General features: G+C 44.1%; 1 protein-coding gene and 1 pseudogene across 4 annotated transcripts in view; one reads left to right on the forward strand and one right to left on the reverse strand.

Annotated features, from left to right (window-relative positions):
- The first annotated feature begins 1,067 nt into the window (after positions 1-1,067).
- PARD3B (par-3 family cell polarity regulator beta) overlaps positions 1,068-20,756 on the forward strand; it is a 1,797,179-nt gene continuing 1,777,490 nt past the window's right edge. For 2 of the 4 annotated variants that reach the window (XM_089670923.1, XM_089670934.1), the window contains exon 1: positions 1,068-1,748. In XM_089670923.1, the coding sequence (XP_089527049.1) occupies positions 1,629-1,748 (120 nt within the window). In that variant the 5' untranslated portion in view covers positions 1,068-1,628. The remainder of the gene's footprint in view (positions 1,749-20,756) is intronic. The other 2 variants (XM_089670945.1, XM_089670953.1) reach the window with 1 other exon arrangement.
- Positions 6,038-7,219, reverse strand: LOC149473771 (uncharacterized; annotated as a pseudogene).

Raw genomic sequence — 20,756 nt, forward strand, 5'->3', positions numbered from 1 at the left:
GTTTGCGTGCCCCCTGGCTTGCACCTGCTGTGATTGTACACAGCAGGAGCCTGTGAGCAAGTCCAGACCAATGATTCATGACTGGGACTAGCTGATCGGCTGTGTATAATCACAACCCAGAGCTCTGTGTGCAAAGCAGGGAGGAGAAACTTAAAGATCTCTTAGTAAAAGCTGCACACTTTACACACATAAACACAGTGTTGGGCACACATATGCCCCTTGATCGCCCTAGCTGTTAACCCCTTCCTAGCTAATGTCCTTAGTACAGTGACATTGTATATTATGGTCACTGATCACTGTATTAGTGTCATTGGTAATGTCAGTGGCAGTTGGTCAGTTCTTCCCTGAGTCAGTTAGTGTTAGATTTCCCACCACACTATTGCAGTCCCATTATAAGTTGCTGATCACTGCCTTTAGTAGTCTAAAAAAAAGAAAAATGTCAGTATCTATACCAGTTTGTAGACACTATAACTTTCACGCAAACCAATCAATATACACAATATTAGTTATAAACTAATTTGGGTTATTTTTTTTTTTTTTTACTAAAAAGATAACGGAATACATTTTGGCCAAGATTTATGATGAAATATTATTTATTTGCAAAATTTTATAAGAAAAACAATTTTTTCAAAATGTTTGGACTTTTTCATTTACATAGCAAAAAAAATAAAAATCCCAGTGGTGAATAAATACCACAAAAATAAAGCTTTATATGTCTCAAAAAAATGCTAAAAAATTCATATGGGTATAGCGTTGCATGACCGCGAAATTGTCAAAGTGTGACAGCACGGAAAGCTGAAAATTGGCCTGGACAGGAAGGGGGTTTAAGTGTCTGGACTTGAAGTGGTTAAACAAGAGTAGTAGTGACTATCACAGCATGCCCAGTCATCAGACACTCATATGTAGTGGTGCAGGGCTCCTTGTACGATGGTGTAAGATGTAGGAGAGGACATGCACACCTAGAGGGATGCCGGGGCTGCCGGTCAGCAGGTTCCCGGTCCAGCAGCGTGCACTGAGGGTTGTGTTTACTCCTTTCCAAGGAGCCGCTCCTCCTCCTCCTCCATGTACGGGGACACGGCTCCTCCCCTCCTGCAATGCCTGCCTGGGAATCCCGGCCCTGACCACACTTTGTGCCCGGGACTTTTCAAAGCTTTCTAACCTCTGCAGTGTCCCGATAAAGGTCCCTGTAGTCTATAGAGAGCGCTGAGGAAGGTGGAGAGGCCAGTCACTCCTGAGGGACCTGTCTTCCTCATTCCACCTCTCCCCTCCTACACCTCTCACTGCCCTTCCTTCCCTCCTTCCGCATTCAGGGGCTCTATAGCTCCCCAGGGAGTCTCCTCACACCTCACCTGGACTCCAATAAAACTACTTGCTATTACTTTCCCTCCTAGAACTTCCTCACAAACTTTCCTCTGGGTCTTCTTGCACTGACACCTTTCCCTTCTGCTTGGTGTCAGTGTCTTGTCTTTCTTCCTGTGAGCTCTCAGTCAGTGGAGGGACCTCAGCATGGACTATTATGACTTCTGACGGGGTCCTATTGCACCTGTTGCTGGGGGAAGTGACACCGTGTGGACTGGGGACAGTCGCAGGCCGTACTCTCATTGTACTCCCTGGAGAGGAAGGCGAGGATGAAAGTGACAGTTTGTTTTGGGAAAACGGCCATTGTGGTCCCCTGCAAGGATGGCAAGATCAGCATCCGAGAATTAATCCAACAAGCCGCCCAGAGATACATCAAAGCCAAGGAGAAAGTAAGAGCAACAATGTTTCCTTCTCTGAAATGTTCTTGTGTTTGTGTATGACCCAGCAGAGGTAGGAGGACAGGGACTGATAACCTGCTGACAGCTGGGGATAGAGAGCAGTGGTGGGCTACTTACTTCATATACGGGCCTCAAATGTGGCCCTTGATAGCACCATAGGGCTACACATAATATCCAGCGAATGTAATACTACAGAAAGTTGTTAGAGACTGCAGCCAAGTAACAGAAGATTGTAAGAGACTGCAGCCAAGTAACAGCAGATTGTTAGAGACCGCAGCCAAGTAACAGCAGATTGTTAGAGACCGCAGCCAAGTAACAGCAGATTGTTAGAGACTGCGGACAAGTAACAGGAGATTGTTAGAGACCGCAGCCAAGTAACAGGAGATTGTTAGAGACCGCGGACAAGTAGCTGGAGATTGTTAGAGACCGCGGACAAGTAGCTGGAGATTGTTAGAGACCGCGGACAAGTAGCCGGAGATTGTTAGACACCGCGGACAAGTAGCTGGAGATTGTTAGAGACCGCGGCCAAGTAACAGGAGATTGTTAGAGACCGCGGCCAAGTAACAGGAGATTGTTAGAGACCGCGGCCAAGTAACAGGAGATTGTTAGAGACCGCGGCCAAGTAACAGGAGATTGTTAGAGACCGCGGCCAAGTAACAGGAGATTGTTAGAGACCGCGGCCAAGTAACAGGAGATTGTTAGAGACCGCGGCCAAGTAACAGGAGATTGTTAGAGACCGCGGACAAGTAACAGGAGATTGTTAGAGACCGCGGACAAGTAACAGGAGATTGTTAGAGACCGCAGCCAAGTAACAGGAGATTGTTAGTGACCGCGGACTAGTGGCCGGAGATTGTTAGAGACCGCGGACAAGTGGCCGGAGACTGTTAGAGACCGCGGACAAGTGGCCGGAGATTGTTAGAGACCGCGGACAAGTGGCCGGAGATTGTTAGAGACCGCGGACAAGTGGCTGGAGATTGTTAGAGACCGCGGCCAAGTAACAGGAGATTGTTAGTGACCGCGGCCAAGTAACAGGAGATTGTTAGAGACCGCGGCCAAGTAACAGGAGATTGTTAGAGACCGCGGCCAAGTAACAGGAGATTGTTAGAGACCGCGGCCAAGTAACAGGAGATTGTTAGAGACCGCGGCCAAGTAACAGGAGATTGTTAGTGACCGCGGACTAGTGGCCGGAGATTGTTAGAGACCGCGGACAAGTGGCCGGAGATTGTTAGAGACCGCGGACAAGTGGCCGGAGATTGTTAGAGACCGCGGACAAGTGGCCGGAGATTGTTAGAGACCGCGGACAAGTGGCCGGAGATTGTTAGAGACCGCGGACAAGTGGCCGGAGATTGTTAGAGACCGCGGACAAGTGGCCGGAGATTGTTAGAGACCGCGGACAAGTGGCCGGAGATTGTTAGAGACCGCGGACAAGTGGCCGGAGATTGTTAGAGACCGCGGACAAGTGGCCGGAGATTGTTAGAGACCGCGGACAAGTGGCCGGAGATTGTTAGAGACCGCGGACAAGTGGCCGGAGATTGTTAGAGACCGCGGACAAGTGGCCGGAGATTGTTAGAGACCGCGGACAAGTGGCCGGAGATTGTTAGAGACCGCGGACAAGTGGCCGGAGATTGTTAGAGACCGCGGACAAGTGGCCGGAGATTGTTAGAGACCGCGGACAAGTGGCCGGAGATTGTTAGAGACCGCGGACAAGTGGCCGGAGATTGTTAGAGACCGCGGACAAGTGGCCGGAGATTGTTAGAGACCGCGGACAAGTGGCCGGAGATTGTTAGTGACCGCGGCCAAGTAACAGGAGATTGTTAGTGACCGCGGACAAGTGGCCGGAGATTGTTAGTGACCGCGGACAAGTGGCCGGAGATTGTTAGTGACCGCGGACAAGTGGCCGGAGACTGTCAGAGGCAGCGGACAAGTGGCCGGAGACTGTCAGGGGCAGCGGACACGTGGCCGGAGACTGTCAGGGGCAGCGGACACGTGGCCGGAGACTGTCAGTGACTGCCGACACGTGGCTGGAGACTGTTAGAGACTGCTAGAGACTGCGGACAAGTAGCTGGAGATTGTTAAGCTGGGTATACATGGACAGTTTTTTTTTTTTTTGTCATTCAGGAGGTTGATTTAAAAAAAAAAAAAAAAAAAAGATCCTTACATCCAAACAAGTGATGTGCATGCAGAATACACAGATCAGCACTGTAGCAAAACGGTCAACAGAAGCGGGTCCTGGCATTTGTTAGACAGTGGTACACTCAGAGAAAAATGTTTGGTCCATGTATACCCAGCTTTACAGACTGTAGAGAAACAGGTGATTCAGAGAGAGCAGACAAGAAACAGGGGATTGTCAGAGAGAGCAGACAAGAAACAGGGGATTGTCAGAGAGAGCAGACAAGAAACAGGGGATTGTCAGAGAGAGCAGACAAGGAACAGGGGATTGTCAGAGAGAGCAGACAAGGAACAGGGGATTGTCAGAGAGAGCAGGCAAGGAACAGGTGATTGTCAGAGAGAGCAGGCAAGGAACAGGTGATTGTCAGATCTGATCTGTGTCTGGTTGGCTTTATGTGCAAAGGTGAACGCATACACAAGTCCTGCACACATATGGTAATGGCGTTCGCACCACACTTGTGAGGTATCGCTACGAGCATTAGAGGAAGAGTAATAATTCTAGCTCCAGATCTCCTATGTAACTCTAAACTGGTCACCTGTAAAGGCTTTTAAAGCATCACCTATGGAGATTTGTACGTACAATAGTTTGTTTTCATTCCACGAGCGTGCACAATTTTAAAGCGTGATATGTCAGGCATTTATTTACTCCGTGTAACATCATCTTTTATATTTTACCAAACAATTGGGTTCTGCACTGCTCAAAAAAATTAAAGGAACCCTTTTTAATTTGAGTATAGCATCAAGTCAATTAAACTCCTGGGATATTGATCTGGTCAGTTAGGTAGCAGAGGGGATTGTTAATAATTTCCAGCTGCTTTGGTGTTAATGAAATTAACAACAGGTGCACTAGATGGGCAACAATGAGATGACCCCCAAAACAGGAATGGTTTTACAGGTGGAGGCCACTGACATTTTTTTCCCCTACTTATCTTTTCTGACTGTTTTTCACTAGTTTTGCATTTGGCTAGGGTCAGTGTCACTACTAGTAGCATGAGGCAATACCTGGACCCTACAGAGGTTGCACAGGCAGTCCAACTCCTCCAGGATGGCACATGAATACGTGCCATTGCCAGAAGGTTTTCTGTGTCTCCCAGCACAAGAGCATGTAGGAGATTCCAGGAGACAGGCAGTTACTCTAGGAGAGCTGGACAGGGCCGTAGAAGGTCCTTAACCCATCAGCAGGACAGGTATCTACTCCTTTGTGCAAGGAGGAACAGGATGAGCACTGCCCGATCCCTACAAAATTACCTCCAGCAGGCCACTGGTGTGAATGTCTTTGACCAAACAATCAGAAACAGACTTCATGAGGGTGGCCTGCGGGCCTAACATCCTCTAGTGGGTCCTGTGCTCACTGCCCGGCACCATAGAACTTGATTGGCATTTGCCATTGAACACCAGAATTGGCAGGTCCGCCACTGGAGCCCTGTGCTTTTCACAGATGAGTGTGGGTTCACCCTGAGCACAAGTGACAGACGTGAAAGGGTATGGAGAAATCATGAAGAACGTTATCCTGTAACATCATTCAGCATGACCGTTTTGATGGTGGATCAATGGTCAGGGGAGGCATATCTAGGGAGGGACACACAGACAAGCTAGACAATGGCACTCTGACTGCCGTTAGGTATCGGGATGAAATCCCTGGACCCATTTTTTTTTTTTTTTAAAATATACTTTATTTACAGAAGTATAAAAAAACACAATACTCGTCGGGGTACATCTAACCCTGTACTGTGACGCAGCGCATAATACACCACATTACAATACAGTTACAGGCATACAATAAATACATTCACTCAGCGGTATGATGCCTGACGTGATGTGCGTGGCAGTCGAATCCCCAGACCACCACGTCATGCATGACGCCACTTACCCCCGAGACTGTTTGTTGCCCCCTAGGTTACCCCCAGGGACGCCACCGCATAATACCATAGCATGCATAAAAACATTTTCAGAATATACAAAATCATGCAAGTTCAAACAAGTACAAATTCCAACAAGCATCATGCGTGCGTGCGTGCGTGGGGTAAGGAAGAGGGGAAATAGGTCACAGGTCCGAAGCTTTATTGAAGGGACAAAGACACGCGAGGGGGAGTAGGGGTAATGCGAGATTTTCAGACGTCCTCTTCCTCCTTAAAGTCCATCAAGTTATAGTCTGTGAGCAGACTAAGGATCCATCTGCGGCAGCCCTCAATGGACATCCTCTCACGCTGGTGGATGAGGTGCTTCCTGGCTCACCATAAAGCGTCCTTAAAACAACACAGCACCCGCCAGGCACTGTCAATGTCCTCTAGGGTAAAAGTTCCACAGAAAAGTCCGTTCAACACCCCAAAATGTGTGATGGCTGTCTGTGGCACAAAGTCCTTGAGTTCAGGTTCCAGGGCCCTCAACAGGTCCTGAGCAAAAGAGCACTCCCAGAAAACGTGCTGAGCCGTTTCCTCGTGGATGATGCAGAAAGGGCAGTGTCTGTATCTGCTCAGGTTCCTGGCAAGCATAAATGTCCTGAGAGGCAACCCCCCTTGGATTGCCATCCATGCCAGGTCCTTGTGCCTGTTGGTGAGGCTCTTTGAAGAAACATTCCTCCAGACCACCTTGCAGGTATCTGAAGGCAGGCCTGGAACCGACTCCAAAATGTCACTTGCTCTGATGAGCTTGTAGATGGTCTTTGGTTTCCATAAGTCAGGCTTGACTCCCTGTAGTCCCTGCTCCTTGAGAAACTTAAAGGTATCCAGGTAATGCCAAGGAGTGTCCCAGTTGTAGGTGATGTAACTGTCCCAATTGTCCCATCTGAGGGACCTTCAGAGAAGCAAAAGGAAGAAGCGTGACATTGCGTTTCCGCCAGAGTCCATAGTCCTTTTCGGTAAAGTCCTGCGGATGCAGTTGCAGGCAAAGAACACCCTCAGTTGGGTGGCGATGTTGGGCACGCCCTTACCGCCCTTGAGGGGCTCCTTGAACATGACTGCCCGCTTCACTCTGTCCATCTTGGAGCCCCAGATGAAGTGAAACACCGCCCTGGTGATGGCCTTGCAGGTGTTGGCATGTGGGGGCCAGGCCTGGGCGAGGTACTGCAAAACAGGGAGAATCTCGCTGCGGAGTACCAGTGTCTTCCCTTCGATGGTAAGTTCTCTGAGGCTCCAAAGTCCAAACTTTTGTTTCATCTTCAACAGTCTCTCCTCCCAAGACTTCAGGGCTGCGCCCTCCGCACCAAACCAAACTCCCAGAATTTTGATGAAGTCCGTCTTGATGCTGAAGGGCATGGATGCAGAAGAAGGCAGGAACCACTTTCCGAAGAGCATGACCTCTGTCTTCCCGCAGTTGACTTTTGCCCCCGAAGCTTGGGCGAAGCCCTCGCAGGTCTGGAGGAGCAGGTCGATGGAGCGCTGGTCGGCACAGAACACCGTCACGTCGTCCATGTAGAGCAAGCACTTCACTTCCCTTCTGTCTGATCCCGGCGCGGTGATTTCCCTGATCTCTGGATTCCGCCTGATGCATTCCGCGAAGAGCTCTATACAGCAAACAAAAAGCAGAGGTGAGAGAGGACCGGGAAGGGGTCAGTTTTCCAGCCATTCACCAGCACCGTACTACAGATGTCATTATACATAAGGTCGACATACAAACAAACCATTTCCCCCAGACCAAACCTGCGCAGGGCTCTGCATATAAACCCATGGGAGACACGGTCAAAGGCCTTTTCCTGATCAAGGCTGACCAGCGCCGCGTGCACACGGTGATCCTTGATGAACTGGACCGTGTCCTGGACGAGCGCTAGGCTGTCCGCAATCCTCCGGCCAGGAATGCCGCAAGTCTGATCCAGGTGGATGATCTGTCCGATGATGGCCTTCAGCCTGTTGGCCTTGGACCCATTGTCAGACCCTACGCTGGTGCAGTGGGTCCTGGGTTACTCCTGGTGCACGACAATGCCTGGCCTCATGTGGCAAGAGTATGCAGGCAGTTCCTGGAGAATGAAGGAATTGATATCATTGAATGACCCCACGCTAGCCTGACCTAAATCCAATAGCACACCTCTGGGATATCATGTTTTCAGTCCATCCGACGCTGCCAGGTTGCACCTCAGACTGTCCAGGAACTCGGTGATGCCCTGGTCCAGATCTGGGAGGAAATCCCCCAGGACACCATCTGTTGTCTCATTAGGAGCATGCTCCCATGTTGTCAGGCATGCATACAAGCACGGGGGGGTCATACAAACTATTAAGTACCATTTTGAGTTGCTACAATGAAATTTCAGCAAAATGGATTCGCCTGCTGCATCATTTTTCATTTTAATTTTCGGGGTGTCTTTGAATTCAGTCCTCTCTGTAGGTTGATAATTTTAATTTCCATCAAACGATGGGACATCCTTACGTTCCTAACACATTACCTAGTCCATAGCAGTATAGATATCCAGCATGATATTTTCCCCATTGAGAACTGATGTGTTTTCAAAGCGTTTCTTTACTTTTTTGGAGCTGTGTTCGTGTGCATGTATGTATGTATGTATGTATTTATATGTGTGTGTGTGTGTGTGTGTGTGTGTATATATGTATGTATGTGTGTATATATATATATATATATATATATATATATATATATGTGTGTGTGTATGTATATGTATATATATATATATATATATTTGGGGGTTCTAAGTAATTTTCCACCTAAAAACAAAAGCTGATTTTTACATTTATGCAAGACGTGCCAAAATGGGCTTGGGAAGGACTTTACTAAAGCTGGTGAGTGCAAAATCGAGCTAATTTCTGCATAAAAACCAATCGGCTTCTAACCTCAGCTTGTTCAGTTAAGCTTTGACAAAAAAAACTGGAAGTTGATTGGTTTCTAAGGAGAAGTGAGCCTGATTTTGCTCTCTCCACCTTTAGTAAATAAACCCCTATGTATCAAAGTAGGATGCTATGAGATGTACTTTATGTTAGATGATGTTTTTTTTGTCTTTGAAAAAGGCAACTCATAAAGTTATATTCTTTCAAGTATTAATTGTCCATCCAGAAGTGGGATTTGGCTTGGACGTGTCACAGGGGCATTATAGGTAGAATGTTATTATTTACTTATGTGTGAGACTTAGGAAAGCCTGTATGTAAATGTAAAGACCAGTACACACTATGCGATGTGCTATACTGCATAAGTAAGGGCCACTATACACATTACAACCTAGCTGTACAATCAACTTTTTAGATTTCCCAAAATTATGTATTATGAGACCTAACTAAACTATCCAGTCAGGCAGGTTCACGTACTACAAAGTTGTTGGTAGATCTAAAGGAAACTACAATCAGATTGTAATGTGTTTGGTGACATTATGGTGCCTATTTAAGGAACTGTATGTAGTGTGGATTAGCGCAAAGCATAGGAGTGAAGGAGTCCACTGGTCTGATTTGATGTATTACTCTACCTTCATGTTAATATGCAGTACTTTAGAGGATCATATTTGTTTAAGGTAGACCAATGTAAATGGGCTACCAATGTTCAGCACTATTATATCAACATCTTTTCATCTTTTTGTTGTGGTGCATTGAGCAGAGCACGCCTTTTATCTTATGTTACTTTGTTTTGCCTTGACAGGTGGTAAAATGAATGTTACACATGTCATCACAACATAACCGTGTAAGAGGGCCCTAAGATTTTCCCCTAGTGGAGCTTGTTCACAGGAATTCTGTAACCTATGGCTCACAATGCCACTTCTTCCAGTCCCGCTGGTTTTTAGGGACCCTGCTATCATTTGACCAGCTGAGCCAGCCTAATCCCCAGAATGATGAAGGCCATTCTTTAAGTGTATGTGAACTCTAGTGTATCTTGTTTCTCCTTTTCGGTCAGTTAAATACACTGTTGAGAGCTTTCATTATATCTGTTTGACAGGTGCAACAGAAATCTTGTTGCCTGATAACTTCTTGTTCTCTCTGCCTTTGCACTGTTATCAGTTAACATTGCTCCCTGCTATCTCTGTGGACTAAAAAAACACCTTCCCCTGTTCTAGAGAAGAGTGAGGTGGTTTGTAGTACTAGCAAACTGTTATGTATTTCCTAAACACTGCTGGTCCTAAGGTGACAACACTACTTAGTATAGTTGTCTTGCTAGAAAAAGAAGTGAGTTATAAGCAATGAGGAAGAAAAGTGTGAAATAAAACAAATGCAGGCACTACATCTAAGAACAGGAAAGCTGCAATGCTATCCGTTTTTGTTCTATGTTTGGATAAATGTTAATCCGCAACAATAATGAAGCCCCCAGCACTGGTATTAATAGAGTTTGTCTCAGGTCAACCAAACTGCACAGCAGGCACTTGTTACTTTGCTTTGTCTGTAACATCATCCAGCAGGTAACAGCATCCTTGATAAACAGGTTGGAATTTCAAACATCAGCAGTGATAGTAATAAAGATACCCCATGTGTAATTCTTTGGGATTGTATAGGCTGGCATGAGAGTATGATTGCGTTTATGGAAACTACGTCTGGAATCAACTTCTGCTATTTAGGTCACTTTAAAATCCTAATTGATGGTGACACACTTAAATTGAATTAATAACTGCAATGACAGTTAATTTTCATTCAAAGCACCTGCCAGATAACAAAGATGCTGATACTGGATGCAAATTTTGAGTATGCGGTTTTACATGTTTATTACACACGTATGTGATAACATTTTTGTGCAGTAGTACATGTTTTGGGAAGATTTGGCCTCACACTTGTGTATTGTAATAGCAGGCATAATGAATGTTACTATGTGAATTGTGTTGCTGTTTAGCATGGCACCCCTAGCACACATACAGTAGATGCCAATGAATCTGTACTACAGTTCACCAGAATGCACATACTGTGTGTTGTTGTGTGATACATTGCTAAAAATGCTGTCGGTTAGTTTTGGAGGGTTTTTTTTTTTTTTGGTCCATTGAGGTGTGTTGTGAGCCCATTCATAATTAACAGTCTGCCTTAGCACAACAAGCCCAAGTGCACGAAGGGGTCCTAAGGCTGCATTCACACTTGAGCGATTTGTAGCTTGAAGCTCCAAAATCGCTCAAACTTAAAAAATCAATTGTTCGCTATGGTTCTTGTTCGCGCGATCAGGTATGAACAGGCACCATAGAGAACAATTGATTTTTTTTAAGTTTGAACGTTTTTGGAGCTTCAAGCTACAAATCACTCAAGTGTGAATGCAGCCTGAGGCTTAATACGATAATAAAGGCAATTAAAAAAAAAAAAAACTTGTCATACTTACCTGCTCTGTGCAGTGGACAGAGCAGCCCCGATCCTCCTCTTCTCTGGTCCCTGCAGGCACTCCTGGCTCCTCCCACCTGCCAAATGCCCCCAGAGGAAGCTGCTTGCTATGGGACACCCAAGCAGACTCACTCCCAAGTCACTGCTCTGTGTGTCCATTCATACACACATCACTGCTTATTGGCTCACTGTCTGCATTTGACAGTAGCAGGAGCCAGTGGCTCTCACTGCAATCTCAGCCAATGAGGAGGCAGAGTCCTGGGAAAGCCGCTGCGCACATTATTACATCCAGAGGGGGTTTGGGTATATATTGGTGGGGGGCTGCTGCAAACAGGAATTTTTTTTACCTTCTTGAATAGTATGCATGAAGGTAAAATACCTTGAGCCTTTACAACCACTTTAAAGTGTATGGTACTCAAAAAAAAAAAAAAGAAAAAAAAAAAAAAAAGTCTAACCCTTTACGCCCACTTAGGTGTCCTTTTTAAAAGGTTCTGAACACCCAGGAAGGCAGGAAGAATTGGCGATCATGTGACAATTGTTATTGGCTATTAGAGGATTAAGAATCATGGTCACATGATTGGAAGTCAGTCCTGTTGGCCATCCATCGTTCATTGGACCTGAGAACTGTCTTTGACATCTCTGCCTCTTTGCCAGGAGCAACGCATTCTCAGCACAGAAACTTTGGCCAGCTAGTGAAACATACATGTGGTGTGTGGGTGTCAAAGTCCACCTTTTTTCTGCTGTACATATGTGTTACATGGATGGCAGCAGGTTAAATATATGTGCTGGGTTGTTCACATACAGTAGGTCTTGGTAAACGTAATCTGTATTTTTTTATTTCATTCAGTGCTGATATGTATCCAATGATCCTGCCAGTTCCCCTTAGTTCCAGTGTAAAGGCTAATAAACACCAACTGTAGCATTACAACACTGTGGCTGGTGCGCTGCATTCCAGCGGGATGCTGTAGTGATGATGCTGTGATCTTGGCATTTAATTTTATTGAAATGTAAGTTTGTAGTTATTTTATAGTTCAGTTGCCAGCCCCATGGTTCAAGTATTTGGTACTTTTTTCAGTGTAGACTGTCTGCACACCTCCGGAACATTATGGTATGAACTGGGCACACCGGAGATCAGGTATTTTGCTTTGTCATGTGGTTGGACTGCACCAGAATAGCTGCCCAACACAGTCCCAACAGTTGCACTGCATCTGGTGTAAAAATACACTCCGCTCACAACCCAAATAACAGTAACTGATCTGTGCTGGTGTGGTCAGTTTGCATCCCTGCAATTGCTCCTAGTAGATATAGGACATAGTCCATTTGGGTGCCACGTTTTGCTGTGTTGATGTTCTTGGGATTGCTGCCAGGAGGTATTGGGAACTATGCTTGTATTTCCCGTAGTCAATTTAGGTTCCTCAACCACTGCCTAGCCCTGCTGTAATGATTGCCCCTGGCTTCCGGTAGGAGTCTCGCTATCAAAACTACAAAACTCACAGACTGGGAACCAACTTCCCCGCTGTATGTAACGTCATGCACTGTCCAACTACCTACTATGAATACATGCTGCCTGCTAGAAGGCTAAATATGGAAAGAAGATTTGCTGTGTTGAAGGTCTTTTTGTGGTTGTATGTTCACAAATAAATACATTTAACGCCAGCCAAATTTATTTTTAATTATGGATAAAGTGGGGAAGACTTACCGTAAATATTTTGACAGGTTTTTAGGTCTCTCTAACCGTATTGGGGCAAACATATGTCCATGCCTGGAAGGCACAGCTGCAGTGTACAACTGCAATAGTAATTAAAGGTTGTATGTGGGTATACACTGTACTTGTGTAAACTCACACATGGACATAAATATCTGGATGCACACAAGCCACATTCAGGGATGTACCCTGTGTACATGTTTTCTGCAAGTACGGCGCATATTCACGTACATCTAGTATACAACTGTTCATTACTATGGACAGCTCTATGCTGCAGCCGTGTCTCCCCAATGTGGTAATACACCCAAACTTTAAGTTGTATGGCCTCAAGCACCCATGTGCATGAGGTCTAACAATTTCTAATGTGTTTGTTTCCATTTTGTTTGTGTTCCCACTACTTTCTCTCTTGGAATGCCTCTTCATGCACATGGGCTACTCCTATCTACACTGGATCTTTTGCCAGGAGCTGGAAGGAAAATCAAGCGAAAACTATACTCGTTTTGGCTTGTTTACAGGCTTATTGCGTTTAGAAGTGTATGAGTGTAAACTCATTTTACTGCTCAGAATATTGATTTATTCCAGCTACTGGAATGAATTTATTTGCATTTACACACCTACAGTATGTGCATAAATTATGCTACTAAACTTCTTTTTTTTTTGCACTGTACGCTGCTTTTAAAATGCAGTTCTGAATGCCACAATGTGCAGGGCGGAAGTAGAATTGAAAAACCCTTTTAAAAGCAGCATTTTTTTTCTACTTGTGTATTTGAGGCCTTAGATTAAATTAATTTGGTCATTTTAACTGATATGATAAAATGTTTGACAGACTTTGACTTAGGCCCTGTTTACACTGGTGTGACTTCTCATGAACACGTAAAGTCACATGACAAGTTGAAGCCCATTACTTTCAATGGCACCTGTTTGGATCTATACGACTTTTAAAAAGTCCCTGCACTATGTTGGTACAACTTTGATGCAACTTGAATGCCAGAGAATGGAAAGTTGCATCAATAGTCACACTCCATAGTCACACTGGAAATCGTTTGACTTTGGAGTTGCACAAGTGTGAATGGAGCCTAATACTTTGGATGAAGGGATGAATAAGAAGCTACAATCTGTGAACAAATAGTGTTTTCCCAGCTACAGGAAATGTATTGCGTATTATCTCTGATTATTTTACTGAATTGTTTATTAGCATTGTGTGAGTGTCATGTCTTTACTATGGTCTATGTGCTTCTCTGGTAACCCCCCCCCCCCTTTGCTTCTTGTGCTTGAGAAGTTATTGGCATAGAATATGAAGGGGACCCAAAAATTTGGCAGTTGTCACAGGAACTAGAGGAAAGAGAGAATTTTACTAATGGAGACCCCTGTGCAGATTACAACTGTCAGAAGCAGGATTCCTTCTCAGTGTAGGGAGATTTTCACAATTTCTATTGTATTTGTGGGATAGGAAGTGAGAGATAATATCATAAAGGGGAATGATGATAAAAATCTGACAGAGGTTCGAACCCTTCTCTTCTCTATCCAAGACTAAAGAAAAGTTTTGGCTTCACTTCTGTTTTAACATGGAAAAAAAAAGACACAATGAAAAGGTTAGTCATCTGAAAATGGGATGGAAATACCCAGCTCTACAGATAAAATAAATTTTTTTTTTCCTTATTCTCAGATCACTATCTTCTGTCTAGCCTTGGACAAATAATACATCATGCAACTTCTTTTTTTTTTTTTTGTGCAAGGGACAGAAATCTAAGAGGAGGTGAAAATGAGGAGTTTGATGCAGATTATTAACCTGTGACCAGGAATCATTAGATTCGGCAACTCCCCATGAAGGGAGGAACCCCCCAAGCAGTGGGGGCCACATAACATGACAAATTCCAGGGTAAAGGAGTAAAAAAAAAAGCACCATTTATTTTTAAACTAAGGACCATTTTAAGGGAAGAAGTTGCAGTTCTCAGTACAGTTTACAGCAAAATGTATTGCGGGGCTTTAAATACAGTTGTGAATGTTTTAGACTTAATCATAAGTATTTTATGGCATATAAATAAACATGTAAGTGTAAATTGAGGCAGGACAATGACAGATCTGTAGCTCCTCTCATTTTTCTGGGCTTTGTACCACAGAATGATCTTTAATAGCCTATGACAAAGCCTTCCCTCCCTTTGAACTGGTTTGGGAGCAGGCGTCAGATCTCTGTATAATCCCAGACTGAGTCACTTTGCAGGCTTAAAGTGAACCAGAGGTGATTTTTAAAGATCCTACAATGCAACTACTGCCAAATAGAAGGCATCTCTAGATGCCTGCATGTTCTCTCACCTTACCTTTTATGCACCATGGGTGCCCTGAATCTCACTCTACTCAGATATGTACATATTGTTCGGTTTGCTTGGTTTGGAGCATGGCCATGTCCTGTCCTGCATCCTCCTCCAGTGCACTGTTAATCAATTATTATTATTATACAGGATTTATATAGCGCCAACAGTTGACTCAGTGCTTTACAATATAATGGGAGACAATACAGCAACAATACAGTCCAATACAAGAGGGAATCAATTATGCTATCCACAACTGTAATGGGCTAAAAGACTGGAGAAGGGAAGCTTGCCAGGCTTATAAAGTGGTTCTAAAGCCTCAAGTTTTTTTACCTTCATGCTTTCAATGCATGACGGTGAAAAATCTTCTGTGTGCAGCAGCCCCCTCCCCCCCATACCTACCTGAGCTCCATAACAATCTGCACAAAAGCCTCAGCTCTTTGGGGACTTTCCCTCCTCATTGGCTTAGACAGAAGCGGGGCCACTAGTTCCCACTGCTGTCAGTAACACCCAGTTAGGGGAGAGAGGAGGTGGGGCCGAGCCATGGCTCTGTGTCTGAATGGACACGCAGAGCAGTGGCTCTCGAGTGAGCCTTCTTGTGTGCCCCCATAGCAAGATGCTTGCTCTGGGAACATTAGGCAGGAGGGAGGGGCCAGGATTGCTGGCAGGGGACCCGAGTAAAGGAGGATCGGGGCTGCTTTGTGCAAAACCACTGTACAGAGCAGGTAAGTATAACATGTTTGTTTTTGTTTTTATTTTAATTGCCTTTAATTTCACTTTAACTAGGGAAACGGGTTGTTGGTCATAAACTAGATTAGCCTTGATCAACCTTTTTACCTCAGAGGAACCCTTAACATTAGAGGTCTCAGGGAACACCTGCTAAAATAATTGATTCGAGGATCTTGGGCAAAAAGTCCCTTACATTAAATGTCAATGGAAGAATGCTCCCTTAAAGTGGTGATTGAAATTACATGCCTATTGAAGGCTAAAAAATTGTTTTCATGCTGTTGGCTTTGCAATGGTAAGTTAGATTTGGTACTATGCATGCTCCATTACATTAGGATTATTACTCAGCCACAGCTCAAGGAACCCTTAGCAACCCTAGGAGAATGGCTGTACTAGAGAATGCGCTGTCAGTTAAGCAGCTGGGTGGATCCCAACAATACATGATCCTTCTAGAGCCCGGAGTGGCTCTGTGATGTCAGCTGACAGTGGGCAATTGCCTGCTATAAGCTGATTCTGGGTCATAGAAGTGCAAAAGTAAGTGCACTCCTGTCTCCCACGAGAGAAGTATGGCCAAAAAAGCTTTGGTCATACTTCTCTTTTACGAGTACCACAGGTTTATTTTAAGTATTAACAGGTACCGTTTTCAGAGGGCAGCTATCAAAGAAATGCAGTGTAGAGATACATAAACATAATGGCTACTATATTGACCTCTCCTTTTTAGAATGCTTGTAGTCATGTTGATCTTGTGGCTTCATTACTGTATTCATCATATACTTGTTCTGGGTCAGTGTAGCTCTTGGATTAGCATGACAGCCAGCAGGTCAGAAATGGTAGCTTACATATTTTTCTCAGTGCAGGTTTAGTTTAGGCTATCCATGAATGATGAGATTTCAATGTTTTTGGCCATATTCAAAAACCAAGACATGTCAGGGAATCCTGCACTCAACAGTCGGCTGGCCACTCTCAGTGGATCAGTCGGTTGCCTGATTATCGTTTTTGTTCCCCTTGAGAAATGTGGCATTTTCTGCTATTGTAGCTCTCCTCCTTACCCCTCTCCACTCCATTGATTTAAAAATGGATCTCCAATGAAAGTTGCATTTGTAATTATGGACTGTTTTACACTGCATGAGTTCTGGACCATACCTGCATGTCCTACCACACATCTATTGTTGTCAGTAGTAAGTATGGTTGAGGCCACAAACACTCTATGGTTCATCTAGTGAGGTATCAGTACTGCTTGGACCTTGAAGAAGGTGACATACCCCAAAAGCTTGTCCTGAAAATTGTATGTCCGTGCAAATAAAAAAAAGTATCATGGACAGTACTCAATTTTTTCAACATATGCTCAGTTTTGCTAAGGTAAGGTGATGCAGTCTGTCTTATGTGCATCCTGCATGTCCCTTTTTGATAACTTTTTCTTTTACTTTTTAACTGTAAATGAGGAAAAAATCGAATTTCTCTTCTTTGCACAGCAGCATTAATTTTTTAGACTGTGTTTACTAGAAACTAAAGTTGAAGCCACCAATAGCTCACTGCCTAGCCTAATCGTCTTCACAGCCCTTAAAGTCACATTTCATGGCAGCCTATTGATTGAACTGGCTTCCCCAGCAATGTCTTTAGGTATCCTGCACTAGAAGTCTTACCTTTTTTTTATTTGTTAAAACTTTTTTTAGGTACGTAAAAGTAAGTGCACTGGTATGACCTGTCTTAACACGCAACAGAATAATGTAAGAATCTGCAGTAAAGCTGGGATCACACAGTTGCGTTGTGTTAGCGCACATATGTTGGTTTGCCTTGCGTTAAAATTGCCCAGTCTTTTGAATGAGCTGCCTAACACATCACAACCCACCAAAAAAGGTGCAAGCACAATTTTGATGCGGAGCGCACTACAATGCATGGTAGTGTATTAATGTGCATTGTCCTGTGCTGCAACGCATGTCCATTGACCAGGTGTGTTGGGGAACCACTCTGAGCATCAACACGTCGCACCAGCGTGCATAACACGTTACCATTGGGCAATGGCTTGAGTGGAGGCTTAAGAAAAGCCTTACAAAGTGCATGGTTCACCTGCAAAATCAGTTCAATTAAACTGTGCTTGTAATTTGTCACATGTGTAATTTGTAATGGTTTTCTGTAGGTCATAGGAAGGTTATACACTGTAAAAACTGTGAAGGAGGTCATGGTAGACAAGCCGTGACAAGTGTCAGGGAATCCCTTACTTCGCATACAGGGTATGCTAGATTTCATCATTCCTGATGACTTTCTTTGCCAGCAATACAGATGCAAGCACTACTGGGGATTTTTTTGTATGTGTACTAATTATGACACAATAGGTTTGATTAACTAAAGGTAAATATATTGTGCAGTGCAAGTGAAGTTGCTTCAGATCTGAGGGGAAGCTCTGAAATGAGGCAAAGCTAAGCTGATTTCTTTCATCCAATCATGTCCAAGCAAAAATGCTGTGTGGTGGTTTTTTTTTTTTGGTTTTTTTTTTCCTTGCATGTTCCTCTCAGATTCAGAGTAGCTGCACTTCCAAGTGCACTTGCAGTGTACAGCCTATTTGCCTTTAGTAAATCAACCCCAATGACATTCTGTTTGTTTTGTGCTTGTTATTATACCAGGCCAGTTCTGTATCAATTGTTTGGCATAGGAGGAAGCAATGCATAATATGTGGTAGTTCCTTAACAAAACAAGCATCTTGTTATAGTCTAAGTGATTAGGTTCCCATTTCTTCATTATGAGCTGGTATACTGTGACAACTGACACCACACCTGGTGCTATGTGGTGTCCATTAGACAGATAGTTTGTACTGCAACAGTTATGACCACACCGAATGATGCTTTTTGTTGGTTTTGGGCATACTGTATTTTTTTTTTCTTCTATAAAAGTGCCAGTGGGTATTCACATTTGTATCCTATTTAATGCAAACTGCTGTCTTGATTAAATGGGCATATATACCCAAATAAATGTTTTATTTTAAAAGGAGATCTGTGATATTGTAGATCACATTTTTAATGTGCAAGTGTGACGAAGTAGACACAGTATGATTTTTTTATTTTTTATACTGGCTATTTGTTCCCTTTGGCAAGAGTCAAGTGGAGTAATGCGGTCTACACGCAGAGGGATGATTTGTCTATCTCACCACATTCAGTGCTTTGCAGCAGTGGCTGTACCCCGTGCATCTATTATGGTCAATTGCAATTTCCGCCTGTGGTATTTTTCATATATACTACAGTATACAAGTCTGTTTTTCTTAAGGTAGGGCTGACACTGTACTCAATCCAGAGGGTGTCATTGCAGGTTGCACTGTTTGTATATTTATATGTTTTATTTATTTCAGGTATTTAAAAACTGCCAACAATTTACATAGCATTTTACAGATTATACATTCACATCCGTCCATACCCTCAAGAAGCTTATAATCTACCTCACGTGCATACAAATACATACTAGGGGCAATTTAGGCGGAAGCCATTAGCCTACCAGCATGTCTTCAGAGTGTGGGAGGAAACCCATGTAAGCACAGGGAGAATAGCTTGCAGGTTTTGTCCTGGTTGGAATTTAAACATAGGACCCCAGTGATGGAAGGCAGAAGCTCTAACAACTAAATAAGCCATTGTGCTGTCTGTGTGTGAACCATTTGTATAATTTGTATGTATAAATCGATAGTCTCCAAACTGCAGCCCGGGGTCGGATGCGACCCTTTGCTTGCCTATATCCTGCCCTTGGGGGACTATTCCTCCAACTGACACCCTACAATGCGGGGGGGGTACTATTCCTCCAACTGACAATAACAATAGGGCACTATTCCTACCACTGATCCCAACAATGGGGCAATATTCCTCCCATTAATACCAATGGTGGGGCATTGTTTACTCCCATTGATACCAGGGCATTTTCTGCTCTCACTGGTCACAGTCCGGCCTCCTCAAAGTCTGAAGGACAGTAAACTGGCTCTTTGTTTAAAAGTTTGGAGACCCCTGGTATAAATCATTTACACTGATATATGTGGAGTTTCCATTATTATTGCTTCTAGAGCAGTTGTTTCTAACCTTTTTTTGAATCGTAGACCCTTTTTAAGAATCTGATGAAAGCTATATTCACATAAACACAACTTTACATGCAAAGAATATACAGTATGTGTTTGACTTTATTGAGGTTTGATTGCCTCATACATATATTGTAAAACATACACAAAGTTTGAATAAAGTAAACAATCCTAACAAAAATTAATAGTGCAAATTAAAGCTGAGTTCCACCCAAAAGCGGAAGTTCCGCTTATCTGACTCCCTCCCCCCTCTGCTGCCACATTTGGCACCTTTTTTGGGGGGAACAGGTACCTGATTTTAACAGGTACCTGCTACGACTGCCTGAGTTGAAAGTTGCCCCCCCAACTTTCTGGGACACTTCACAGGTCTCAGAGGACTGTGTCCCATTCCCAAAGTGCAGTGCGCTTCGCGCACATGCAGTAGGAGATCGGCTGTGCAGGTGCAAGGCTTCACTGCCATTTTCCCATAGTCAGGATGGCGGCTCAAGCACCTGACAGCCAATTGTGAAAAATTGGCTTGGAGTGAGGACACTGCTTGATCTCTGGACAGGTAAATGCCCTAATATTAAAAGTCAACAGTTACAGTATTTGTAGCTGCTGAATTTAAATTTGTTTTGGTGGGGGGGGGGGCAGGAGCCAGCCAGAACTCTGCTTTATACATATAAACTTTAATTCTGCTCAAATCTACTGCTACCTACTCAATTTTTTTTCTTCTCTCCCCCCCCCCCTCTCTCTCTCTCATCTGTAGATGCTAGCACTTTCATTCATCGCCAGTATGCTGGCTATAATTTTCTAGAGGCAATTGATACTAGAGGTCCAATTTTC

The sequence above is a fragment of the Staurois parvus genome, unplaced genomic scaffold (genome assembly GCF_062004578.1).
Source record: "Staurois parvus isolate SC_StPar_1 unplaced genomic scaffold, SC_StPar_1.0 ptg000011l, whole genome shotgun sequence".
NCBI classification, from domain to species: Eukaryota; Metazoa; Chordata; class Amphibia; order Anura; family Ranidae; genus Staurois; species Staurois parvus.